At 42.9% G+C, this 27,745-nt stretch overlaps 1 protein-coding gene and 1 pseudogene across 2 annotated transcripts; both read left to right on the forward strand.

Moving 5' to 3' along the window:
* NDUFAF5 (NADH:ubiquinone oxidoreductase complex assembly factor 5) lies at positions 1 to 27,731 on the forward strand. Of its 2 annotated transcripts, XM_065920879.1 has the most exons (11): positions 1 to 255; positions 2,592 to 2,632; positions 7,762 to 7,825; positions 11,047 to 11,094; positions 12,377 to 12,480; positions 13,147 to 13,186; positions 17,062 to 17,259; positions 20,647 to 20,707; positions 26,944 to 27,027; positions 27,364 to 27,446; positions 27,620 to 27,731. In XM_065920879.1, the coding sequence occupies exons 1-11, from the start codon at positions 31 to 33 to the stop codon at positions 27,710 to 27,712; spliced, it is 1,041 nt and encodes a 346-aa protein (XP_065776951.1). In that variant the 5' UTR covers positions 1 to 30; the 3' UTR covers positions 27,713 to 27,731. The 2 variants fall into 2 exon arrangements, with proteins under 2 accessions (XP_065776951.1, XP_065776952.1); XM_065920880.1 differs by lacking the exons at positions 1 to 255; positions 2,592 to 2,632; positions 7,762 to 7,825; ... (1 more) ...; positions 12,377 to 12,480; positions 13,147 to 13,186 and adding an exon at positions 16,076 to 16,347.
* Positions 3,231 to 4,280, forward strand: LOC136157766 (chromobox protein homolog 1 pseudogene; annotated as a pseudogene).
* Positions 27,732 to 27,745: the final 14 nt, after the last annotated feature.

The following is a 27,745-nucleotide window of genomic DNA, read 5'->3' on the forward strand; positions in this document are numbered from 1 at the left end:
CCGAGCCGGCTAGGGGTGTAGGAGCTGGAGATGGCTCTGCTCACCCCGCTTCGCTTCTCGTGGCGGCAGCTGCCGGCAGCCGGGGTCCCCGTGAAGAACTTCGGCCTCAGGACGGTGGCCTCTGGCGCCTCTTTCCCGAGTGGTGGTGGCTCGCCCAAAGCCTTCAACATCTTCGATCGGGATTTGAAGAGGAAGCAAAAGAACTGGGCGGCCCGGCAGCCGGAGCCGATGAAGTTCGACTACTTGAAGGAGGAGGTGAGTCTGCGAGACGGCGCGGAGGGTGGTTCCGCGCCTGGACTTCGGGTCCCAGAGCTACGGCCAGGACCCGAACGCCGCCACCTCGCCGTGTGACCTTGAGCGGCCGCCCTGCCTGTCTGGGCCTCTGCTGTAATCGCGCAGGGGCCGGGCGCCGGTGTTTGCAAGGTGCGATTCATTCATTCATTTATTCATGCCCTTGGCAGATAGTATTAATACTTGAGTTACAGGTATACCTGGGGCAAAGCAAGACCAATGCCCTCAAGAGATTTCATTCTTGTGAAAGACGAGACAGTAAACAGAAAAGGTAATTTCAGCTAATGAAGTAAGGCCAGGTAGTGAAGTCAAGTCGGAAAGTGACTGCGCTGATCGGGGGCAGACGACGAGACAAGAATTTAATCAAACTGGGATCTGGGGGATGTCGGGGAAGCCTTGCAGGTAAAGGGAAAGAGGAACCCAGAGGCCCTGAAGCCTAAAGGGCCTTGTCAAGGCCTCCAGGGAAGCTCCAGTGGGAGGTAAGGGAGTGTCCAGGTCAGGAGGGCCTTAAAGGGTAAGAGCTTTGGATTTTCTTCTCTCTCTCAGCTGTACATTCCATGTGGTAATTTCTGGCCACATGCAGCTTTTGAGCACTTGATATGTCCCTCTATGGGTGTGCAGTAAGTGTAAAATACAGTGGGTTTCAGTGAATTAATATGAAGAAAGGATGTAAAATATTTCCTTAATATATTTTTATGTTAATGACACGTTGAAACTCTATTTTGATATTTTGGGTGAAGATCAACTTCTTTCCTCTTTTTAAAATGGCTACTAGAAAACCTTTGGAGAAGGGCATGGCAATCCACTTGCCTGGAGAATTCCATGGACAGAGGAGCCTGGTGAGCTACAGTCCATGGGGTCACAAAGAGTCGGACACGACTGAGCGACTAACACTTTCAACACTTTCACTAGAAAATCTGAAGTTGCTCATGTGGCTCTGATTGTTTTTCTGTTGGCCAACATGGCTCTAGAGTCTAGAGGAATGGGAGGCTGTTGAATGGTTTTCAGCAGTGAAGTGATGGGATCTGGTTCATCTTTTAGGAAGATTCATTAAGATGAATTAAGATCTCTGATTTGTCTGTGCTGATTTGAGAGACCTCCTCCTCTTTACCCAGGTGGACTAGGGACTTGAGCCGATTTCTACTCTCTGGACAGGCAGCACAGAGCTCAGGCCTATGTAAGTGCTTCTTCAGGGATAGACCAAAATTGAAATCAAGTGTGATGAGCTCTTTGAAGCCATTGCAGCCAACACTTCCTGAGCTTCTACTTTGGGCAGAAAGAACCCTGCGCAGGTCCTGGCCAGATCAGATGATTGACTCTGTTCTCAGGGTGACACATAGAAATATTTAGAAGATGTGAGTTTCCAGCACTCTTTTCCAGGAAAGGCACCTGGATTACAACTTGACTGAGGCCTCACCATTGTTTAGGACTAGAATAAATGAGATAAAGTATATGAGAGTCTGTTAAAATAATAAAAGGTTTTCATATCAGTAGTGATGCACAAAGTGGACTCCTCTGGGAGTCCACTCCCACTTTCTCCCCGCCTCACTTCCCAAAGAAAATACACATATATTCTGTTCTGAACTTTCAAGTCCTAGTAGAGACTCTGCAATGTTTACAAGGGGATGAGTGGAATGTGGGGAATATTAGTCTCTCACATCTTTATTCCTGCTGCATGAACCTAGCCCAGCAAAAGCCTTATGACCTCTTTTAAACTGGATTGGGATTGAGGAGGTTTCTTTAAATGTGGCAGACTTCTAATTTGCAGATGTTGCTCAGAAAAGTTATTTATCCATTTAGGAGTTCCACAAAATTTGTTAATAGTTACCAAATAATTAGTTTTTGTTAAATGATCACTTATACATTGATCTGTAATAATCCCCAGCTAACTAATTTTTCACTTTCACGTATCTCACACTAGTATCGGTGGACGATATGCTTGTTATGTTTCTGTTGCTTTTTTTTCTTTTAATTAGGGTATCCTGTTGCTTTTTGTCTTTGCACTCTTGCAGCACATGAACTATAAAGTCATAGATATACAGAATTTAGTCTTCTTTCCTTACGTTGACTTCTGAGGTAATTAACTCAATGTGTTTCCTTGGTTATTTTTCTTTATGATGTCCCTATTCAGAATTTTAAAAGTTGCTGAGGTCAAATTGAAAAAGGGATAAAGGGAACTCAACATGTTGAAATATAAGTAGCCTATGGATTGTTGATTACTGGGGAAAGTGTTAACTTCTCTGTTAAACATACTCATCTTTACTTTTGTACATCATTCATTGCCTCTTGTAATCTGTCAGGTTGGAAGTCGGATCGCAGATCGAGTGTATGACATAGCCAGGTAAGTGATGACTGTCATAGTAAAATACAATCAATTTCCCTGGTGGCTCAAATGGTAAAGAATCTGCCTACAGTGCGGGAGAGTGGGGTGGATTCCTGGGTTGGGAAGATCCCCTGGAGAAGGGGATGGCAACCCCCTCCAGTATTCTTGCCTGGAAAATCTCATGGACAGAGGAGCCTGGCGGGTTGCAGTCCATGGGGTCACAAAGAGTCTGACATGACCAAGCGACTAACACTTTCACTTTCAACACAACATTTGGAGACTTAAAAAGTTAAATGGTTTCACTTTCACAGGTAGCAGAAGCCCCAGTTACATAGTGGCTTTGCTATAGAATTGCTCTGTGATATTAGCAAATCACTTTTTGTGCTTTTCTTTGTGAAAGATATCCATTATATTAGACCAACATGAGATGAATTTATTACATTTGTCTATTTTTAAAAAGGGAAATTGTGCTCTTTTGTTCATCTGAGGGGAGGGCCGTTGGCAGGGGCCTGTGATCCGCCGCTTCAGTGCGGGGGCTCGACAGTGACCACCCGGCTTGTTGCTTTTCTGGTCGCCACTCCCCCGGCCGGCTGGACAAGACCCGCCAGTAGCGCGGCTCCGATTCCTCTCGGGCTTGTGGGCGCTGCTCTGAGCAGTGTCACCCTTTATACCAGAAAGCTGGCAGGCACTATGGGGAAAAAACAAAACAAGAAGCAAGTGGAGGAGGTGCTAGAAGAAGAGGAGGAAGAGTATGTGGTGGAGAAAGTCCTAGACCGCCGAGTGGTGAAGGGCAAAGTGGAGTACCTGCTGAAGGGGAAGGGGTTCTCAGATGAGCATAACACATGGGAACCAGAAGAGAACCTGGATTGCCTTGACCTCATTGCTGAGTTTCTGCAGTCACAGAAAACAGCACACGAGACAGTTAAATCAGAGGGAGGCAAGCGCAAAGCTGATTCTGATTCGGAAGATAAGGGGGAGGAGAGCAAACCAAAGAAGAAGAAAGAAGAGTCAGAAAAGCCGCGAGGCTTTGCCCGGGGTTTGGAACCAGAGCGGATTATTGGAGCTACGGACTCCGGTGGAGAGCTCATGTTCCTGATGAAGTGGAAGAACTCTGATGAGGCTGACCTGCTTCCTGCCGAGGAAGCCAACGTCAGGTGCCCGCAGGTTGTCATATCCTTCTATGAGGAAAGGCTGACGTGGCATTCCTACCCCTCAGAGGATGATGACAAAAAAGATGATAAGAATTAGCTTTCTTGAATACCAGCCCCTGTCACATCTGACTGTGGGTTTCCAAGTGGGGAAAGGAGGAGTTCTCCTCGTCTTGACACCATAAAGGTGGCTTGAGAAGATGTCCTTTGAAGAGCCGGCATAGTTTCTGTGCCGTACAGCAGCCCGAGTGCTTTAAAGCCGCTCCATGCTGTATAGTTTGCACACCCATCCCCGTGGAGGGGAAGGAGGGTCAGTGTTTCAAGGCAACCCGCTCTGAACTTTGCTTAAAAAAAAAAAGCAAAGGGCCCTCTATGAAGGACAAAACGCAGAATGGGATGTGGGAGAACAAGAGATACTGTAAATCTTCAAAGAGCATCTCCACAACCCACACAGCTTTCTTCCCGATAGTGTTAACTCTGCATTTTTACAGCGTAGCATGTGTGTAGTTTTTGGCTATTACTGGTGTATTATTTGGGGTGGGTGGGCTGGGGTGGGAAAGAAGGGAGATGGGTTAGGATCATTGTTGTTAAAATTTGGGGAAATGGTGAAACAAAAGAACAAAAACTAATGATGATTGGGTTCTGTGTCCAGAATATTGTATCCTTTCAAAAAATGTCTTCAGCAACCTAAATGAGGACTGTGAGAGACTGTTTAAAAGCTGCGAATGCCTGAAACTTAGAAGCCAAGGTATTCCCTGCCTGAGTTTAATGCTGTTCCCAGCAAAGGACTAAGAAGCTGCCATTTGGGGGATGGAAACTGGTTGAGGAGGAAAGTCTTATTGGAGTGTGTACACAGGCAGATCGTTCTGTCTCAGAGGTGCTACTTATGAAACTGACAAGAAGACCCTTTCTTTTCCTATTGTGAGTTACCAATATCAGCTTCTCCATCCAAGCCACTGGTGAAGTATTTAGGGAAGGGCAGAGAGTGGTATAGGAGGTGAGTGAGTAGGGAAAGACAAGGGCCGGTGCTCATAGGGTGGAAAACTCTTGGAGCCTCTGTTTTTTGAACTTTGAAACCACTGGTGGCAGGGTTCAGTCACTGACAGCACAAGTTCAAGAGTTGAATGATTTCAAAAGCCCTGGTCTCAGGAGGAGATTTAATTTTCATACCGGGGCAGTAGTTCACTTTAAAACAAAACAAATTTTTTAATCCTAAGAATTAACTAAAATCCAAAACACTGTCTTGAGTCATGAAATCCATCAGTTGTTGACATCGTCTTGACCTGCATCAGGAACTCCATTGTAATTTTTAGGCATGTGATAGGTTTTTGTGAAAACTTTTGTTTAAATGTAAACTTCATATCAACACTGTCAGTTTTTTTGTCTTAAAACTATATAGATTTATAAAAAACTAAAAATAAAAAGGGAAATTTTGTAAAATTGCAAACTCTTGCTATCATATTTTAGATATATCCTGACTACTTGAAAGAGTCACGGGGTGAGTCAGTTTCATAAAATTAAAGAAAATTCTTCATTGTTTCAAAAACCACCTTCATTTAATCTGCTTCATTAGTTTCATTATTTTAAAAATCTGAAAAGTAGCTAATTCTTTATGGTGTAGTCATTCATTTGTCCGGAGAAGGCAATGGCACCCCACTCCAGTACTCTTGCCTGGAAAATCCCGTGGACGGAGGCTGCAGTCCATGGGGTCGCGAAGAATCGGACACGACTGAGCAACTTCACTTTCACTTTTTACTTTGATGCATTGGAGAAGGAAATGGCAACCCACTCTGGTGTTCTTGCCTGAAGAATCCCAGGGACGGTGGAGCTTGGTGGGCTGCCATCTATGGGGTTGCACAGAGTTGGACACGACTAAAGTGACTTAGCAGCAGCAGCATTTATTTGTCTGGATTTTAGGTCATTTGCGATTTAATAAATGAAACATTAAACTTTCCAAATCAGATTGAATTTTGTAATCTTTCTATGTCATAATACTCAGCAAAACACAAGTCTGTGAAGAGGACTGTGATTGCAGCTAAAAAAGCATGTCTTAAAATAACAGTTAACTCTTTGGAATTGTATTTTTAAAAATATCAATCTAAAATGTCTTACACTGATCTATTATTAGTAAGAATAGCTTATTGTCAACACTGATCTTATGTTCAGATTTTAAAACTAAGACAGAAGATTATTAAATGTCTTGTTTGTGCTTTCTGAGGCTCACTTAATACTGTTAGAATCCATGATAATAATATTAGTAACTCCTAACTAACTGTTGTTGAACATTTGTACTGTGCTAAATACTTTACATGCTGGATAAAATTCTCATACCAACCAACCACATTTTATAGATGGGGAAACTGAGATCCAACAAGATTAAATCCCTTGTCTGTGGTCACAGAGCCAGTAAATTGCAAGCCTAGAATTCTAACTCATGTCTTTGTGATTGCAAAGGCTGTATGCTTTTCCAGGCCACACTGCCTGGGTTCACAGTCAAGACACAGGGCATTAGGTATATTAGACGTTCTCTCACCAGTGGTTCTCCAGTGTACTGGTGTTCTATACTTGTGACATAGGTTTTTAACAGAAATTGCAAAGGGACTCTCAGTTCCAATAGGAAAAGTTTTATTAGTGCATGAAGTTTCTTTAAAAATTGTCACAAATTTTTCATTAACCTGTGTTCCACAATTGGATGTGTAAAGTGATTTAGTATGAGATGATATGTTTGGAGGAGACAGCATAGCATAGTGGATAAGAGTTCTGGTCAGGCTTCTTTCCGACTGAATTCAAGTCTGACTGCTGCTTATTAGCTGAATGACCTTGGACTGCCATACTTAACTGTACACTTAGCCCACTGCTTTGAACCTGATAAGATTTCTGTAAAAGCTGTTATTTAGTTGATGGTTTGTTTGGGTTTTAGTTTATCATGTTATATTTCATAGTATTTCACATAATAATTTCTAAGTTGTCTGCTGCCTCAACAAATTTGAGAAATAGGGATAAGTAGTAAGTTCCTGATAGGTATGCCACATATTTTCATGTTAATTGCATTAACTCTCTTCATTCTTTGTCTGAGTATATTATCAGATTGAAGTTGTTGTTCAGTCGCTGAGTCGTGTCTGACTCTTTGCCACCCCATGGACTGCAGCACACCAGGCTTCCCTGTCTTCATCATCTCCTAGAGCTTGCTCAAACTCATGTCCCCTGAGTTAGAGATGCCACGCAACCACCTCATCCTCTATCATCATCTTCTCCCCCTGCCTTCAGTCTTTCCCAGCATCAGGGTCTTTTCTAATGAGTCAGCTCTTCACATTGGGTGACCAAAGTATTGGAACTTCAGCTTCAGCATCAGTCCTTATAATGAATATTCAGGATTGATTTCCTTTAGGATTGACTGGTTTTATCTCCTTGCAGTCCAAGGGACTCTCAAGAGTCTTTCTCCAACACCACAGCTCAAAAGCATCAGTTCTTCAGCATTCAGCCTTCTTTATGGTCCAATTCCTATATCCATACATGACCACTGGAAAAACCATAGCTTTGACTAGACAGACCTTTGTCAGCAAAGTAGTGTCTCTGCTTTTTAATACACTGTCTACGTTTGTCATAGCTTTTCTTCCAAGGAGGAAGCATCTTTTAATTTCATGGCTGCAGTCACCATCTTCAGTGATTTTGGAGCCCAAGTCTGTCACTGTTTCCATTGCTTCCCCATCTGTTTAAGTACCTGCACTAAATCAGTTCTTCAGATCCATGTCGTGGAGCAACCTTGTGGAAAGCCATTCATTGTGAGGCCCTGGGAGTGGCTTGGCCAGACAGCCTTGCCATTTCCAGTGTGTTCTCTGATGGAGACATCTGGTGAGGTGAGGGAGCAGGCAGATGATAGGCCTTCTTTGAAAGTTGTGTTCATGAGAATCTTTTTTCTTAAGAAAAATTTGTTTTTAATAATTACTTTATGGGCTGTGTTATTATAGACAAAGCATAACTCCTGTGTCTGTTTTTCAGAGATTTCCGTCTCGCTTTGGATGTTGGTTGTGGAAGAGGTTACATAGCAGAACACTTGAATAAGGTATATTTATTCAATGACTTAATTTACTTGGAGAAATAAAATTGGCCAGTTTTGAGGAAAAGCTTTCTTAATTCAGTTTGTATCATATTTAGATTTTGATGACATCAGAATTGTTCATTTGTTTTTTTTGTAATTGCTTTTTTCAGTGATAGAACCAAAGGTTGTTTTATGTCTACTCCTGTGTTTTTTCTTAAATGAGTTTTTTCTTTGAATCCATTTTATACAGTGTTCCCACTGGTAGTTTCTCTAAGTCTATATGCATTACATTGTGTGTTATTCCCACTTTGTTCAAATGTTTTTTATAACTCACAGTAAAAATCACATTGACATTCATTTGGGACATGTGATTAAGCTTATTTTTTTAACCTATGGAAAGTATTTCCTTCATCATTTTGTTGGACATTTTTGTGTGTGATTAAATATAAATAGTCTTTATTAATGTCTATGCTATTTTATTTTTCATTTTGTAATGAGACCAAAAAACATTCATTAATTGTTTTAGCCTCTCTATATAGGACACTATGCTGGACACAGATCAAAGTGGGATTTCTATATCAAATCTACTTATGAAAAAGTGTACACTTGAGCCAAGATAGGGGAGGAGTATGTGATGAATCTCTGAAAATACTATAACTGATAATAATAAATGCCATGGAATTGGTACAACCATTAAACTGCAACAGGAGTCAAGGGAAAGGAAAAATCAGTGGAGTTCATATGACCAGAGACTTCTGAAAGGCACAGAATCTGACCCGAGATTTGACAGAATCTGGATTGGTGCTCATAGTGATTGGAATTTAAGGCATGGCTGGAGGGAAGGCAGAAGTGGAAAGCTGTCAGATGTGATCAGTAATGCTTAAGGAAGGTTAGTTTGGGAATGGTGTGCAGGAGGGACTGAAGAAGACAGTGTAGAGAAACAGACTAGAGAACTGTGTCAAAGGCGTGAGAGAGAAAGGCCAGCCACCAATGGAGACAGCAGGATATAAAGGAAGGGATGTAGAGAAGACCTAGTAGAATCTATAGACCTTGGTGGAATAGGTAAGCCCTCTGGGGCCAGTGTATAAAAAGGAATCTTCCACACTTGTGTTTAGGGGTGAAGGAATGAGGAGGAGCCAGCAAAGATGCCTGGAAAAGTAAGTAAGATATGCGTGCCTGCTAAATTGCCTCAGGGCGTCTGACTCTCTGTGACCTTACGGACTGTAGCCTGCTAGACTTCTCTGTCCATGGGACTCTCCAGGCAGGAATGCTGGAGTGAGTTGCCGTGTCCACCTCCAGGGGATCTTCCCGACCCAGGGATTGAACCCACATCTCTTATATCTCCTGCATTGGCAGTTGGGTTCTTTACCACTCGCGCCACCTGGGAAGCCCAGTAAGTAAGATGGCAAGTGTCTTAATATGACAGTGGACTGTAAGACGAAGCAGAAATCCACTGAAGCCAGTTCGAACACTAGGACATTCATTGCATAGAGGCTCTTGCACTACTCAAGGATCTGGAAGCACAGCCAGGCCTCACAAGGGTGGGGACTTGGACACATCAGAGTGGAGGTCCTGTTCACGTACTACACGGCTGGCTTCTCCCTCTGCCCGCCCCCCGCCCCAAGGTCTGTCCCTGGTTCCTTCAGGCAGAGCATGAGATCGGAATGTGAGACCCGGACTCCGAGTGTGCTGCAGCTGCCTCCTCCTGGCTCGTGAGCACTGGCTGTTAGCATCTTCTCCCCACTCTGTGTTAGGGACGCTGTTTCAACAGCTTCAAGTCAGCCATGGTGGGAGTTCTACATTAGGGAGGTTGGCAAACGCTCCAAAGCAGGGCCCGCCCAAAGCCAGTTGTTACACACTCGCCAGCCTTCCCCTGAGGTCTACAGGCTCCACCAAGTCTGGGAGCGGCCGCCCCATCTCCCAGTCTCTTAGTTGAAGTTTTCAAGTGAGAGGCAAGCAGAGATGATCTGACCCACCTAACGTCCACCCCTCGCGCTGAGGTGCTGGAGCTGGCTTTCGAGACAGACCGCTGTGCACCTCTCTTCCCAGTGCCCCGCTGACAGCTTGTCTTGGTAGCGTGAAACCCACCTGTCGGGCTGGTTGCACCATGGAAATCATCAGACCCTGCAGCTCAGGGCACTTTTTTTTTTTTTTTGAGGGCCGTAGTTAAACACGTACCACATACCAGTTGCCCTCTGCTCATCCGCAGCCTCCAGCTAGTGGTAGGGTGTTGAGGTAAGGTAGCCTTTCCATGTTGTGGGCAGGCACCTTCTTCTCGAAGTGGGTAAGGTGAAGTAGAGAGGACTGGCGTTTGTCACAGAGAAGGGAAGGCAGGGCAGGACAGAACTGGGGGTTTCTAGGAGGCCGTCAGGAGTGCTGAGCCTCTAAGAGGTCAAGTAGTAGGACTGGGAGCAGGGGGAACAAGCGGCCGTAGCTGGTGGGTCGGTTATGAGTGATTTTACGACGCATGTGAGTAGGGCAGTGAGGGTGGAAATAGATCACCGAGAATCTAGGGGCACTCCGCAAGACGTAGTGCTGTGGCTTGCAAACAGGACAGCCGTAAGGGGGTGGAGGTGAGGAGAGTTTCCTAGATTGGGAAGCTTATTCCCACTGTAAGGTGAGGGACGGAGAAGCAGGAGATAGAGACTGAAGACTGGAGAGGTAGGGGAGGAAGGAGCAGGTTCCTGGGGAAGAGGAGAGCACGGTGGAAAGTGGCCATCTCAGCGAGAAGTATCATGATGCCCTTTGCTTTGGGGGGGGAGAAAGGACGCGTGAAACAGAGGGGAGTGCAGCCACTGAGGCCTCCCAAGCATCTGTGTTTGTTAGGGCTTTCTTTACTCTTTGCAATCTCTTTGAATAACAACCAAAGGCAGGAAAACCATTCCAGATCTTCTGTGTCACAAGAATGAGGACTAGCTCTTAGCGTATTATGGAAAAGTTACCACGTAAAACCTGAACCCAAAGATTATTCACACCTATGTTCTCTATTTTATTAAATACTGTTAAATATATTACATATAGGATTGGCTGCATAGATTTAATTCTATGTAACATAATATATGTTATTAAAGGTGGTTGTCTACCATACTAACTATATGCAGAAAAATACCCTTACAGAGCTGAAAATTAATCAAATTATCACTTTTTCCTTCAGCAGTTTCAACAGTTGTTTTGTTTTACTTGTTACTGGATTTTTTTGTTTGCTTGTCTTTTTGTATTATCTAATCAACTTTACTGCATTGCAGGAAACTGTTGGAAAGTTCTTCCAAACAGACATTGCAGAAAATGCTTTGGTAGGTAGCTTTTCAATACTACTGATTTCTGATCTCCTGGTTTGGTTTTTAGTTCTTTACTTTTTATTTTTATTTCCTTCAGAATGAAGTGAGTTCTTTTTTTTTTTTTTTTTTCTGATTATACTACAAATGAAGAATTAAACAGTATAGGAAATCTGAAGGGAAAGGAAAAATCACCATTAATCCCACCACTCAGAGACAACTGCTGGTGACATTTTCATCTGTGTCTTTGTAGCTATTTAGCTGTGTCCCCATCACAGCCTTATACAAACAGTGTTATGCCATTCTTTTGTATTAGTGATAGGTGCACACACACATGTAGTATTCCAGTGTGGGAATATTCCATGCTTTATTTACTAAATTTCTAGCTTCTCAATAACCAGCACTGCGGTGAGCATCTTTATATCAAGCAACTTTCTGTGTTTGGTTTGTTTTTCTCCCTGGGAATAAATTCCCAAGAGTGGAGTGGATTCGTTGATGTTCACCTTTCAGTTTTTAATATCCATCTCTAGACTGCCCTTTGAAGACAGAACGACAGCTTTAAATGAAGGCCCTCTTGCCTCCTCCTCGTTGGCAACACCAGGCCAGTTATTTTGTCTTTGTCAGTCTAATAGGTGGGAAGTAGAGTTTTGTCCTTTTTATTTGCATTTCTCCGATTGCTTAGAGCAACCAAACAGCTGTTGATATCTTTTGGCTGTGGGTATTTTTTAATCTGTGAATTTTGTCAGCAGTTTTGTGATGTGCCTGTCCCTTGCTCCTTTCTCTACCTGGCTGTTCTTATGCTAGGTGGTTTGTAAGAACTTGTCTTCTGGGATGTTCATTTTTCTTTGTGTATTTTATAAATTTTTTCCCAAATATGTTGTTTACATTGTTTATTGCTCTTTAGAAGTTTTTGATCAGTTTATCATTAAACATATCACTCTTTCCTCTTATAGTTTCTGGTTTTTGAGTCATGTTTACTTTGGCATTTTTATCTAAGAGTTTCCTCGTACTTTTTTGGCTTTGATTATTCCACTGAGACTTTCAGCTTTCTGAGGTTTGGTTTGCTGTGCTGTGGTTATCCCATTTGTTTTTCCAAACAGCTAGCCATTTTTTCCAGCCAGTCTTAAGTGCCATTTAAGATATATTTTTTTAGTGCTTTCTCTTTGGCTGCTTTTTTAATTTTTAAGAACTAGAAACTTTCAAGTAAATATAATATAACTTATGTTTAACAAACAATGATTGTGTTAATAATTAAGATGTTATATAAATGTGTTTTTGAACTTTTATTTTTAACCTTTAGAAAAATGCCTTAGAAACAGAAATTCCTACTGTCAGTGTTTTAGCTGATGAAGAATTTCTTCCCTTCAGAGAAAATACATTTGACCTGGTGGTTAGTAGTTTAAGGTTGGTAATCCATTTGTACTTTTAAAAACATATGTATGTTAAAAATAGATATGCCTGTGTGTGTGTGCCAAGTCGTTTCAGTCATGTCTGACTCTTGGCGACCCCATGGATGGTAGCCTGCCAGGCTCCTCTGTCCATGGGATTCTCTGGGCAAGAATACTGGAGTGGGTTGCCATGCCCTCTTCCAGGGGATCTTCTGACTCAGGGATCGAACCTGCATCTCTTAAGTCTTCTGCATTGGCAGCTGGGTTCTTTACCATTAGTGCTGCCTGGGAAGCCCTCAAAATAGGTATATTATTCTCTAAAGTTATAAAGTAATATTAAAGGTTTCTCCTATAACAAAAGGAGGGTTATCCCCTAATATTTTTATTTTAAAACTTATATGAAAACAGCCAGTGAATTTTTTTTCTTAAGGAGTTTATTTTTTGGCCACTGAATTCGGGATCTTAGTTCCCTGAGCAGAGATTGAACCCGGGCCCCCTGCATTGGGAGCATAGAGCCTTAACCACTGGACTCTACCAGGGAAGTCCCAACAATCAGTGGATTTTGACGTGCCATTTCAGACATCCAAATTTACACCTTTTCTGTGACTTGCTATGTTAGTGATTCTTGTGCTAATTGACTACACAGATTAAGTTAAAACAGATATGTGTTTTCGTATTTTAGTTTGCACTGGGTGAATGACCTTCCTAGAGCACTTGAACAGGTAAGAAACTTGGTGCTGTTTCTAATAGCCTGTGTTATTTTGTTTATTATTAGCAAATTATAGACATGCCTACTTTTACACAGAAACTTAGAGATGGTTTCTGTTTCACATTTTTGACAGTTGGAAATGGAAGCAAATCAAAAATTTATTATCTTCTGTGGGCTGGATACACTTGGTACCCTTTGGCATGTTAGGAAGTATATGGGTGACTCCCCGCTCCCAGAGAATTCTATAAATGTAACGATGGAGATGTTACTAAAGTTTTCATAAATATTTAAAACTTATTCAAAATAGTATTGCTATCATAAGAAATTTTATATGTGGCTTTCTTTTCTGCCTTAATTGTCTATACATTTTTTGTGAGTAGGAACCCACTTGTACTTCGCCCATGCTTTATACTAAGACATTGCTGATAAATGTCTGTTGGTTGATATTTATCAGCAAATAGGTAAAGAAGGGGTGGGTAAAAAGCATTATGTTCAGAGGAGAGAAGGAGATCACTGTGGCTTGGAGTGGCCTAGGAAAGCTTCAAGAGGGAGACATTTCTTGAACAAGGCCTCAAAGGACAGGTCATATTTGGAGTGGGCATGCATTCCAGGAAGGCAGGATCCTGGGATAGATGGGATGTGTGAGCGACTGAGAAGCCCAAAAGGACAGAGAGGAAGCCTGGGGGAGGAGAGTTAAGTGCTAGGTGTAGATGAGGGATATCGGGACCAACTTTAGAGGACCCAGTGACAGGGTAAGCAATTGAGAGTTTATTCTTTATGCAGTTCAGAGCTACTAGCGCATTTTGAAGAGGAAAGTGACATGACTAAAAAGCTGGTAGTATCTTATCTACGGTAAGAAACTACCGTATCTTACGCAGGTACGATTTGCCAATCACTCTGCTCTGTTCCATGTATGTGTAAAATAACTCTGCAAGACAGCTTCATCTTGCTGATTAGAAAACTGATGCGGAAAGTCGGCTAAGCTGGAGAGAGACTGTGTCCGTGGTCCAGGCATGAAATAAACTGAACCCAGGAGGCAGCTGTTCAGTCGCTCAGTCGAGCCCGATTCTCTGCAGTCCCGCGGACTGTGGAGATAAAAGTAAGAGAGGGGTCCTCAGGACTCTGCAAAGCAGGAATCAACAGTTTGGTAGCTGGTTAGAGCTGAAGATCAAAGAGAGTCAGGAGTGAAAACTTGCCTTCAAGTTTTGAGTCTGGATGACTGGAGATAATTAGTAAGAGTAGGGGAAAAGAAAACCCACTCCAGTACTCGTGCCTGGAAAATCCTATGGATGGAGGAGCCTGGTAGGCTGCAGGCCATGGGGTCACTAGGAGTCGGACACGACTGAGTGACTTCACTTTCACTTTTCACTTTTCACTTTCATGCATTGGAGAAGGAAATGGCAACCCACTCCAGTGTTCTTGCCTGGAGAATCCCAGGGACGGGGGAGCCTGGTGGGCTGCCGTCTGTGGGGTCGCACAGAGTAGGACACGACTGAAGTGACTTGGCAGCAGCAGGGAAAAGAATGGTAACGATCAGATAAAGGGACTAGAAGATGGTAATTAACAGAAATATAGCAGCTGGAAAGTGGAGTTGGTTTGAGAATATGTGTTCTGTGTATGTTGGATGCCATGGGGAAGAGCAGGGGGTACGTTTGCCAAGAGACAAATGTCTATGGCACTGGCAGCCAAAAGATAAATATAGGATCCTGGGAAGCTGTCCAGGCTCAAGGTAGAGATTGGGAAGTCATTCTTGTGAAACCTACGGGAACTGATAAGCCCTCTGAGGTGGAAACAAACTGATCATTTTAGGTACTTTAGTTCTGTGAGAGTTTGGTGCCAAGAGAAGGAAGTAACACTGAAGGGACTGAAGGAAAAAGATTGTTACAGTCAGTTTGCTTATACACTGTTTTATATAAAATTGCTTCATAATAATTTAAATATACACTCAAGATGTGTCCTTGAATTAGAGTAGCCTACCATGATATGCTGGAGGAAGCAGAAGCTGGAATCAAGATTGCCGGGAGAAATATCAATAACCTCAGATGTGCAGATGACACCACCCTTACGGCAGAATGTGAAGAAGAGCTGAAGAGCCTCTTGATGAAGGTGAAAGAGGACAGTGAAAAAGTTGACTTAAAGTTCAGCATTCAGAAAACTAAGATCATGGCATTTGGTCCCATCACTTCATGGGAAATAGATGGGGAAACAGTGGAAACAGTGTCAGACTTTATTTTTTTGGGCTCCAAAATCACTGCAGATGGTGATTGCAGCAATGAAATTAAAAGATGCTTACTCCTTGGAAGCTAAGTTATGACTAACCTAGATAGCATACTAAAAAGCAGAGACATTACTTTGCCAACAAAGGTCCGTCTAGTCAAGGCTGTGGTTTTTCCAGTGGTCATGTATGGATGTGAGAGTTGGACTGTGAAGAAAGCTGAGTGCCGAAAAATTGGTGCTTTTGAACGGTGGTGTTGAAGAAGACTCTTGAGAGTCCCTTGGACTGCAAGGAGATACAACCAATCCATCCTAAATGAGATCAGTCCTGGGTGTTCATTGGAAGGACTGATGCTGAAGCTGAAACTCCAATACTTTGGCCACCTCATGCGAAGAGTTTACTCATTTGTAAAGACCGTGATGCTGGGAAAGACTGGGGGCAGGAGGAGAAGGGGACGGCAGAGGATGAGATGGTTGGATGGCATCACCGACTCAATGAACATGGGTTTGAGTAGACTCTGGGAGCTGGTGATGCACAGGGAGGCCTGGTGTGCTGCGGTTCATGGGGTCACAAAGAGTCGGATACGATTGAGCAACTGAACTGAACTGAACTGAACCATGATGTGGGTTCGGATTTACTTCAGAGTTCACCTTGCCCTATATGAAAGTAAAGTCAAAACTGGTTACAGACTGTAGTTCCAAGACTCATTGAGTAAACATCTGTGATTCTGGAATTGTGTCGCTACTGTTTTGTTTAAGTTACCAATTAAAAATTGTTTTTGTTTTACAGCTGAAAAATAAGTTGGTTACTTCTCCTTAACTCTGGGTGTAACTAAATTAATTGATATGTTAATATTTAACTAAAATGTTACTGGGCATTTTAGTTGTGAATCATGATGGCTTCCCTATAAATCAGCTTTTTCTGCTTAATAAGCCACCTCAACTTCGTGTTTTAAAAAAGTAAGTCATGATTTTGTGAGTTAGGGATTTGGGCTGGACTTAGGAGACTCTTCTGGGTGTGGCTTGGTTCACCCGCGTGTCTGACCTGGGGGTGGCTTGTCCCAGAGCTGTCAGATGGCTTCAGTTGCACTCCTGGCTGATCCCTGCATCTCTTCCTGTCATCCTTCAGTGGGCCGGCTCAGGCTTGTTCACAGTGGGGCCCGAACATGGGGCTCCTAGAGAGCAGGCGGAAGCAGCAAGGCCATCGAGCCCACTGCCGTGCTGTGACTTGCTCTGCATTCTCTGGGTCAGAGCAAGTCGTGGGGCTGGTCCAGATTCTCCTCATGGGGGCTGTTACAAAGTGACATGTCTAAGGGCACAGATGCAGGGAAGACAGTGATTTCTGTAACCTACCACACTGAAAAATCTTGTTCTTTCAATATTTTACTGATCGAAAAAGTAAGTTTTATCTATTATTAGAAAAGTTGAGCGCATATAATGTATTTTATAGATATTAACACTATCAGTGAATGTTTATCTGTCTTTACAATAATATCCTGCAGAGCTTTTCTGATAGTTGGTTGTCTTAAGTATTACTGATTAAATTATCTGGTTTTTAACTTGACAAAATAAGAATGGTAATCATGAAATATTGATCTAGATTCCAAGTATTTATTCTTTTAACATTTTTGTGTCTGAAATTTTGAATCGTTTTGTTGTTTGTATTTATTACAGATTCATTATGTTTTGAAACCAGATGGAGTGTTCATTGGTGCAATGTTTGGAGGTGACACGCTCTTTGAACTCCGGTGTTCCTTACAATTAGCGGAAACAGAAAGGGAAGGGGGCTTTTCTCCGCACGTCTCCCCTTTCACTGCAGTCAATGACTTAGGACATCTGCTTGGGAGAGCTGGCTTTAATACTCTGACTGTGGTAACTATCAAGAGAATCGAGTAACCCATTAAGCACACGGTTCAGAAATAATCTCTCTCTCTTTTTATCTTGATTGACACAAGGTAGGAATGTAAAATTTTTAGTATTTATTACCTAAATAAGTAACTCAAAAAGAGAAAGTACCTCAGTTAGCAGGGAGGCTGTTTTCTAAGACATGCTTGTCCTTCAGACCCTTACATCCAGAGCTGGGTGTACCACGAGAGACAGAGCTTCCCCGACGGGGCGGAAGGAGGTGTCAGGAGCATTCACAGCGTGGCCTCTCCCACCAGCTCTCAAGGAAAGTGGTGTCTTGTGAGGCGGAAGTGAGGGAATGTGCCTTCGTGAGGCCCAGGGTTAGATCAGGTTAGACAGGCTTAAAATTAAAATAGCTTTTTAAGGAGGTGTAGTGTGAATATATGTCATAAAATCAGCCCACCAGAATGGCTTGTCATGCCCATCCACGCTCTGACAGAAAGCAAGGGGCGCAGGCTAGCAGGGCCTCTGATGTTGGGAAGGGGCTGTGAGGGGAGGGGAGAGACACCAGACTAGGAGGCGGCACAGCCCTCGTGAGCTGATGCGAGGAGCTCGTGCCTGGTCAGACGGCTCAGCAGGAATATTAGAGGACTTAAAGGTTGTCGCCCGTGAGGAGAGAAATGAAACTTCTATCCTGAGTCATCAAAAGAAAGCTAAATTATGTTAACAACATGCAGTTTTCTAAGTTGTAAAGTGGGTTATGTGTTCTGGAAAGATTCCCATTGGTGCATTATCTTCTCTATAGTTTATAAAGTTAGAGGGTAATTTAATAATAAATTTATGCAAATTTGTTCCTGGAGACATATACATTGTCTCCAAAGTGCTATTTTAACATTGTATCCTGACTAATTTTCAAAAACTCCTATACAAAAAAGCTTTCATATAATCAATTATGCAGGTTTATGTTGCATATAACAGTAGATATATTACTTTTATATTGCAATGGATTTTTATTTTTAAAGTGAAATCAAGTTAAATTAATATCATATAATTATATTTACATATATGACCCTCTTAATGAATTTTTTTTTTAATTAGTTGGCATTCTAAGTGAAACTCATCTCCTTTCAGAGTCATTTCCAGACTAGTATATTAGAAGAAAACTGTGAATATTATCCTTTATCTTGATTTGAATAAGACCTTTGACAAGGCTATTTTGGTACTCTTTTGATTGAGAAGGAGATGGTACTTTTAGTTGGTTTCATTGAAATGTTTTCACAGGATATTGTTTAATGGTAGGCATCAGCCTAGAAGGAATTCTTTTTTTTTTCATCTTAAAATCTCTTTTTAAAATTAGTTTCCCAATGTAGAAAAATATATAGAAGAAATGGACTATCCAGAGATGGTCTTATTAAAAAATGCATATACAAGTTAATCCATGCATGTGTTTAAAAGAAAAAGAAAAACAGAGAGAGAGAGTAACACAGTGGGTCTAAAATGAGTGGAGGTCTCCTCCTGCCTTCTGACACCACCCCCCCAACCTCATCCCTCTCCACATGGATGCCTTTTGTCAGCTGTCTTGTTTGTCCTTTCAGACATACTTCCTCACAGATTGGAGTGAAGTTATATCACTTAAACATACATATACAACAGTATACATACTCTTTTTCTTTTTTCTATATGCAGTCTTCTTTTCCCCCCTGTCAATAACTTGGGAGATCTTCCACTACAAACATATACCTACCACATTCTTTTTTGACAGCTATATAGTATTTCAGGCTTCCCTTGTGGCTCAGCTGGTAAAGAATCTGCCTGCAATGCGGGAGACCTGGGTTCCATCCCTGGGCTGGGAAGATCCCCTGGAGACGGGAAGGGCTATCCACTCTAGTATTCTGGCCTGGAGAATTCCGTGGACTGTATAGTCCTTGGGGTTGCAAAGAGTCAGACACATCTGAGCAACTTTCACTTTCACTTTTTGTATAGTATTTCATTGAATAGGTACACTTTATTTAACCTTTTTCTGTTAATGGACATTTAGATTGTTTCCAGTTTGTTTGTTTTTTATATTCTTTCAAACAATGTTGCCATGAATTTTCTTTTATACATAATCTCGGCACGTCTGTCAAATTGCTGAATCAAAGAATATGCATTTCAGATTTTGACATGTAAAATTACTGTCTATAAGGTAGCATTAATTGACATGCCTCATCAACAGAATATGTTAATTTCCTGCTTCTAAGTAATTTTGTGTCTCTAATGTTAAAAAAAATGGTAGCTGATCATTTTGTTTTACGTTTCTTTAGGAATTAAAATGGATATTTTTGATAACTGTTCTTTAGGGTTTTGTACTTGATTCTGTGCAACATTAAGTCCAAAACTGAACAATTATTAGATAAAGCTACAGAACACAAAAAGATCTGGATGCTTCAAAAGTAGTGCCAATAAAATAAAGTTTGAGATACGTGCAGCATTTTGATAGCACAATTAGGGGAAAAAAGGAAGTGTCGTATATTCAGGGTTAGTTTCCATTGTAGACAAACTCCTACATCTGAGTGGCTAACACACAGTTTTTACCGATCCCAGCCATTCTAGTTGGGCAGCTCATGTCCATCCTGTAGTTGTGCCATAGGGGCCTTGTGTCCCCTAAGGTCACTGCCCCAGACATGCCCTGGAAAAGGCTCCCTAGCTGTTTATTACCTGCCTCCACCTCACTTCTCTTTTGCCAGAAGAAAGATGTGGGGCTGCGAAATGTCCAGGAGTACCTGGGTATTTGGGGAGCATCAGTGCTCTCTGCCACTGTCCCAACAGTGAACTCCTGCATCGAACTTCAGAAAGAGCGGGACACCATTGCTCACCAGGTCACTCAAGAAATAAACTGTGTGTGTCCAGCTGTGTGTCCATTCCTAAACTAGTCCTTGCAATGCCTCTGCAGCACTGGGAGTAGGATGGAAGCATCTTAGGAGATGACCCTATTTGACTCTGGGTGTCACATTTAGAGAGAGATTAATATTGACTATGTAGAGAAAAATGAAGTTGGCATGTGTAAGGATCTACAGATTTTGTCTAGAAACCTAACCCTTCCCCTAAAAAGTTATAGTGTCCTGGAAGACTTTTCAAAGACTGGAAAAAAAGGGTAGTTTACAGAGTACAGAACAGACTTTATTTGTGTGAATCCCAAGGAGAGAATGAGAGGCAGTCGATGGCATTATAGGATGGTTACTGTTACAATGGCAAGCATTTACCCTGCAATTTGAAATCTTTGTAAATCAAGTGTAAGCGAGAGAATACCTGCGAAGAGGATCGCAAAAATTCCTGTTTGCTGTGAGAGATTGGTCTGGGGAATTTCTGCAACTTCTCTAATCTAGATTCTTGGTAATGAATGCCAAATGAAGATTCTGCTTTCTTTTTAAATAGGACACTGATGAAATTCAAGTTAACTATCCTGGGATGTTTGAGTTGATGGAAGATTTACAAGGTAAGACACTTTAAGGGATTTTTAGGCCCCTTTTGAGAGTCATATTTTGCGAGCTGACTATGGAAGGCACTGGGGCCAAGCCCTGGAGATATGCTGGGTAAGGAAAAAGTGGACTGTCTTGATGGAGTTTTTAATACAAGCTGGGTGCAGCCGACCTGAGGCAGCGGCCACAAAGATAAATGTTAAACTAAACTTGTGGTAGGTGCTGTGCAGTAGGGGCACTTGGTGACTGCCCATGAAAGATGGCAGGACTTTGCTGAAGGAGCGTGTGAGGATGGCGGGACCCCTCAGTGACTTTCTCGAGCAGCACTTGGCAGCTCGGATCCAGGCACAAGAAAGCAAGTGTTGGCTTTCTGAAGGACTGGGGGTTGCCAGAGGGTTAAGTGGGCCAGGTCCTGATCTGGGAGAGTCAGTGAAGTCCTGTCTGAGGAACCGATGGCTGTGCCCTCAAAAATGAAGTGAGGCCACTGGGCGAAGCAGGAAGAGCAACATGTGCAAAGGCCCTGTTGCAGGAAAGAACATGCATGAACTGAAAGAGGGGCATTTTGGCCAGAATATAGGGAGTAAAAAGAGAGGACTGATTAAATTGGCAGGATAACGGGGGCCTTGTAGCCTTTGTTAAGATTATGTGTCTTTTTCTTAAAATGCCCCATGAGATATTTTATTGGGGGAGGGGTCATGATGTCAGATTTGTATTTTTTAAGTGGATTGGCAGATAAATGAGTAGGGAGACGTTGCTGTGAAGCTTACTGAGAGATGACAGCAGTTTGGACTAAGGTGGTGTTGGTAGAGATGCTGAGAAGTGAATGGATTCGATTCAGGAGACGTTTAGGAGATAAACGTGATAGTTCCTGCTGATACATTACATGTGGGCTGGTAAGGAGAGAGGCGTTTCAAACATGGCACTGAGTTTCTAGCTCTGGCAGCCAGACAGATGGTACCCTTCACTGATAAACAGTGGAAGACTGTTGAATTCACGCCTGGGCATGTTGGGTTGGAAAAGCTTCTGAAATCCCTGCGATGAGACATCAGATAGGTGGTTGAGTGTGTGACTGTAGCTCAGAGGAGGCAAGTGGACCAGATAAACGTTGCAAGTCACTGTGAATAGGTGGTATTAGAAGCAGTTGCCTGAAGCGAGAAGAGAAAGGGGCCTGGTCCGGAGCCTTTAGGAACCTAACGTGCAGTGACTGCGTAGGAAGAGGATGAGCCTGCAGACACTGAGGATGTGTAGCTAGCAGGGTGCTAGGGAGAAAAGCAGAAAGGGATTGTATTACCTAGACTAAGAGACCCTAAAGAGTTCAAGACAAAGGGAGCGTCAAACGCTGCTGGAAGCGCGGTGTGGACTGAAAGGAAAGCCCGCTGACGGAGGATGAGGAAGCTTCAGTGACCGCCGGTAGCGCTCTGCTGTCCGCGTGGGCGTGGTGGGAGAGGCGGAGGGAAGGGGATAGGTTGACACGTGTGGAGGGGGGTGGCTCGGGCAGCATACATCTGTCTTCTCAAGAAATTTGATTATGAAGAAGAGGGGAGAGAGGGCAAAGGTACAGCTGTGAGTGGGGGAGAGGAATGGGAGATGGGGTGAAGTTTTATTATGTTTTGTCTCAAGACTTGAATTTATTGAACAGTTGATTAGAAGAACCTAAGTGCTTCCATAGAAGAAGTGACTCTAGAAGAGACAGAGAGGACAATTAATCAGGTCAGGTACCCGAGAAGGTGGAAGGGGGTGAGATAAAAGGGGACAGGCCCACATGGAAGGGAAGAGGGACAGTGCAGTGGTCATGGGTGTTTGGTTTGATAGCAGGAGGTTCCTGTCTAATGCACTGATGCTCTCCGTCAAGCAGAGTGTAAAGTCGTATACTGAGACTCAAAGGGTCAGAGGTTTGCAAATGAGTAGAGATTTGATATAGTCACTGTAGAGAATAGGAAGGTCGATGGATCAGAGAGAGTTATCAAGTTTGAAGGGCGCATTTGAAGTTGGTCGAATGCATCTGTGACTTTCTCTGACAATAGCTGGCAGCTGGGGACCTGGCACAAAACGGAGCCACATCAGTCTGACTTGGGTCTTTACTAATTGGGAGTAACAAGAAGACAAAGGCAAAAGAGAATTCCAAGAGTGTGACTGAGGTCATAGGGCAGAAATCTAGGCTGGAAGAAAAAGGAAGTAGTAAAAAAAAGAAGGGGGAGGGGGAGCTGATGGACTGGGAGAAAGTAGAGGAGGTCAGAGGATGATCGTTGTTGAAATACATGAAGACGCTTGAAGGAAGGAGGATATGGTCAGAAGATGGGATGTTTGGACTGGTGATTTTAGAAGTGAAGCAGTTACAAGTGCTGAGTCGTCCAGGACACATTACAGGTGTGATGGCAGAGGTGGCGTGATGGAGAATCCTGCTGCTGGTAAGGAGACTCAGAAGTCTTAGAGGCCCTGGTGCTTGCCAGTTACTAACCTTGGAGTCCTCCAGGGTGGTGGCACCACCTGGGGTACAGAGGGAAGCTGAGCCAGGTGCCAGACCCTTCGCTGAATCAGAGGAGGGCCTGGGAGCCTGATGTCCGACAGCAGTAGTGGGAGAGGGGGCCAGCCAAATGGTCTGGGTCTTCACGGAGCATAGGCGTTCGCCGAGGTGTTCAGTAAAATGCACCAGTTGCAACTGTACAGCTGCCTGTATTGTCAAGTATTATATAAACTACGGACTAGTACCTTTTTAGCCCCTCGAAGATTGCTTCATGCCCCTTTCCAGTTGATAACCCCTCCCCTTCCCTCCCCCTGATGGTTTCAGTCATATATTTTGAGGAACTCTTGCATAATATTCACCTTTAAGCGGCTTTGCCAGTGTTTCTCTTTACTGTAAAGGCTTATACACAAATCATGTCTTTTAGTCTTTAATGTTTCTTGTTCTTAAGAGGATTAAGAGGAATTATCTAAAGATAACTTGTGAAAATAATATTTATCAAAGTTGATAGAAACATTACCTGGTTGATTTTATATTCGTTCACTCACTGTTTATGAGCATCTACCATGTGCAGCCGACTGAGCCAGTGTTGAAATGACAGCTTCTGATCATAGGGAACGTATGCTTTAGTAGAGAAAGAGACACACAGAGAGACATGTGCTATTAACTGAAAAGTGGGATAATTCTTTTTACAAAGTGCAGGGACAAACACAGAGAAAAATCCCTAAGTCTGCTTAGGGAATCAGGGATGCTTCTGCAGAAGAGGCAGCCCCTAAGCTAAAATGAGTTCATGATAGAAGGAAGGGGTGGGTGCCCCTGTGGGGGTCGGGCCTTGCATTCCAGGCCAAGAGAGAGGCCTGTGTAAAATCATGGAGACTCCAGAGGGGACTCTCGGCCTCCACTTTCCTAACTGGGAAACTGCATCTTAATTCAGCATTGCTCAAATATGTAGAAGGGGAGGATGATGGGAAGTGACATAGGCGAGTCCATCAGAGGCTTTTCTATTTTCTAGACTTTATCAGGGGAGCGCTGCAGTCTGTTGGGAGAATTTCGTGCTGAGGAGGGACAGTCAGATTGATGTGTGAGCAAGCTCACCCTCCAGCATCATTTATGAGGCCTGTTCGTGAGGAAGGGGAGACCAGCTAGCATGGCTAACCCCTCCTGTTTGGCATGAGGAGACTGGGCACAGAGAAGTGACTAGCCCACGGTGAGGTGCTTGCTTAAGTGCTCGAGCCACATCCTGAGATGTCGGCCACTCTCCCCTGGAGAGCCCCGAGGCAGCTGGTGTGGGAAGAAGGGCGCTCGGCAGACTCCCAGGGGTGCTGCTCTGCGGAGCGGAAGATGGTGCTACCGCCCCGTGGGTTTTCGGCATGTTACATCACGTTACACTCTTTTCTTGGCAGTGGTGCTGTTTCTCATTTAAGCTGCTATTATTAATTCACAGAAGAAAGTCCAGAACATTGACCTAATTTTGCAAAACAAGTTGCGTATCCGCCAAGGAACACACGAGAAGTTTTGGAGGCTTTCACAGTAGTTTTAAGGTAAGTTCAGTTGTTATTCTTTTTAGACAATACTCAGTATTGTTCCTAGTAAACCATAATAAATTATACCTTTTTTTAAATAAGCAATTGAACTTGACCTTAAAAACACTTTGAGAGTCTTAAACAGTTACCTGTTTCCCAAATCCTTCTGTTATCCCAAAGCCCAGAGCCGGTCAGAAGACCCCAGATGTGTTTCCCAGGTATTCTCCAGGAAAGGTCTACCAGGCTGTGTTATAAAGGTGTTAAAACTTGACTTTAATAGAGCTAAAATGACATTGCCCCAGGTTATTTAAGGGCCAGAGCTAGAATTATGATCCAAAGTCTAGACTTAGTGCGCCACATGACACTGCTTCTCTAAAGAGACGATCCTCATGTGAGGGAAGGGTAGGTGTCCCCAGCAACAGTAACACTTAGTGTCTTTGAGTTTCTGTGTCAGAAAGCATCGTGCCTAATAATCTTAATTAGTATATCCTTATACCAGTTCTTTGCACTTCCCAGGTGGCGCTAGTGGTCAAGAACCCACTTGCCAATGCAGGAGACGTAAGAGACATGGGTTCAATCTCTGTCTGGGTCAGGAAGATCCCCTGGAGGAGGGAATGGCTACCCACTCCAGTATTCTTGCCTGGAGAATCCCCATGGACAGAGGAGCCTGGTGGGCTACAGTCCGCAGGGTCACAAAGAGGTCGGGCACGACTAAAGCGACTTAGCACGGCACAATACCAGTTATTTAGAAGGCATTTAGAATTTCTGGTGCGTTAAGTACGTCCATTAAAAAAATTAAACCTTTTTTTCACTGGTGTGGCCTCTACTGTGTAAGTCGTAGCAGATGGGAAGTTAAGGAGAAATGGAAGCTCCACAGCACCACTGACTGTCAGCAGCAATGAATTCTTCCAGTACGCGTCCCAGTATGCCTCTGGTCTCTTGTTGTGGTTGATAGTCATTATGTGGGAGAATTTTTTTATACTGGATTGTGTAATGGGTTAAAATGTTAGTGTTGGGAGCCTTTAGAGATCATCTAGCCTGGCTACCTTGAGGCCCCAGAGTGTTGGATCTAAGGTCATCTAGCTACTTCATGACCGCAAGAATAAGATCCACCCTCTTCTTCATAGTGATTCCTCTGTTAATGCTAGTTTGTACACTATGTCTCTTGTTCTTAATGAATTGGGACTGTTTTACTCACAGGATATGGGACATGGCTTTTAGTATCAGAGTTTCATTATTTTAGGGAATAATAAGGACCTTTTGGGATTAGAGAAAGCAAACAGATTTACTCATTCCATCTAATTTGTTGATTGTTTTTTCATGAGGCCATTGGAAACCTGGGAGACTGTTACTTTTAAACAACTAAAGAACAGTGACATTGGGAATTTTATTGGTATCTCTTCTGAAAGTAGAAAAACAAAACTAAGAAAATGATTTTTGATCATGTAATATATAGAGAATAAGTGATTCTCTTAATTTTGCAAGCTAGTTTAAAATGTGGGCTTTCAAAGTAATTTCATTTGACTGTATGCATTAAAAATGTTAAATATATAACATTAAATTTTAGTGAACAAGAAGAGAACATAATCCTTGCTTTTAGCTATCAATTTGAAGGAAAGAAATCTAAAAATAAGTGTTAAAACATTAAGAAAAGTGCCCCTGAAGAGAATGCACATAATTGTTTCCTAATCTGGCATCAGTAAAATGTAAAATCTGAAAACACGTTTTGGTACGACTTGAGTCTTCAGGCTTCCTTGGTAGCTCAGCTGGTGAAGAATCCACCTGCAATGCAGGAGACCCCGGTTCAATGAATCTTCAAACCCTCTTCCAGGTTTCACGTTCACACTTACATTTATGGCTTGGAAGGAGTGAGGTGTTGCACCAATGTCCTGTCCTCCTTCAAAGAGCTGCTGAAAAGGGCGTGAAACGTGGCATCACTGGAGAGACACTTGCCGGCTCCTGATGACCCACCCGGGGGGCTTGTGGCCTTGCTTTGGCCCAGCTGGCTTACCATAGTCCATTGCTGCCGCATAGACTGTGCTTCTGGGGCTTGCCTCCTGAAATTTGACTTGTCTCACTACCCAGAAGCTTCAAGTAGCTTTGTCTGAGGGTCACTAACTATGATCTGAGAGCAAAATGAGGTTATTTATCTTACGTGACTGTCAGAGATGAGGGACGGGTATTCCGCTGGATGGGAGAAGAGTAAATCTGTGCTATTGAGCAGCTCAGGTATTTGCTGAATCATCTCAAACCTCTAGTGTATTTTTAGGGATGGGTGAGAGTAACTGTGCTTGGAACAGAAAGGCCCTCCTGCACCGAGACACGATGCTGGCAGCTGCCGCGGTGTACCAAGGTAAGGAGGCCGCCCGTCCTCCCAGCCAGGCCTCGCTGACCGGCCCGTGCCTATCGTCTCTATCTCCTAAAATCGCACTGTTCTTTGTAAGGCACCTTCAGACTTCTTGTCCTTCTCTCAAAACACAGATCCTGTGGCTGTGTATCCTTTTCCCCCAAAGCCCTATTTTACTGTCAGCTTCTCAGTGTTAAGGACTTTTTCACAAGAGCCTTTCTCAGAATCCCATGAGTATTCTAATGTTCATTTCTCTTTCGGAGGTCATACTTTTTTTGAACAGATTTTTTTTTTTCCCTACTTGCATTTTTTTCAGACTTTAACCATGATTTGTTTTTATAGAAATGTACAGAAATGAGGATGGTTCTGTGCCTGCCACATATCAGATCTATTACATGATAGGATGGAAATATCATGATTCACAGGTATTATTATTAATATTGATCACTTTTCTTCCTGGGTTGATGTTTCCATTTTCTTTTTATTTATTTACTTAGGGTGGGTTGTTTTTTTTTTTTTTAATATAAGACAGCATTAAAGGGTTTAATTAGAGCTGTAGATATTTATTCATAATGTCCTTCACGTTTATTATTTTCAGGCGAGACCAGCTGAAAGAGGTTCAGCAACTGTATCATTTGGAGAGCTCGGAAAAATAAACGATTTTATGTCACAGGGGAAGAAGTCACAATAAATATTTTATTCAATGTTAATGTAGTCCAGACTT

Source organism: Muntiacus reevesi, chromosome 2 (genome assembly GCF_963930625.1).
Source record: "Muntiacus reevesi chromosome 2, mMunRee1.1, whole genome shotgun sequence".
Classification (NCBI taxonomy): Eukaryota; Metazoa; Chordata; class Mammalia; order Artiodactyla; family Cervidae; genus Muntiacus; species Muntiacus reevesi.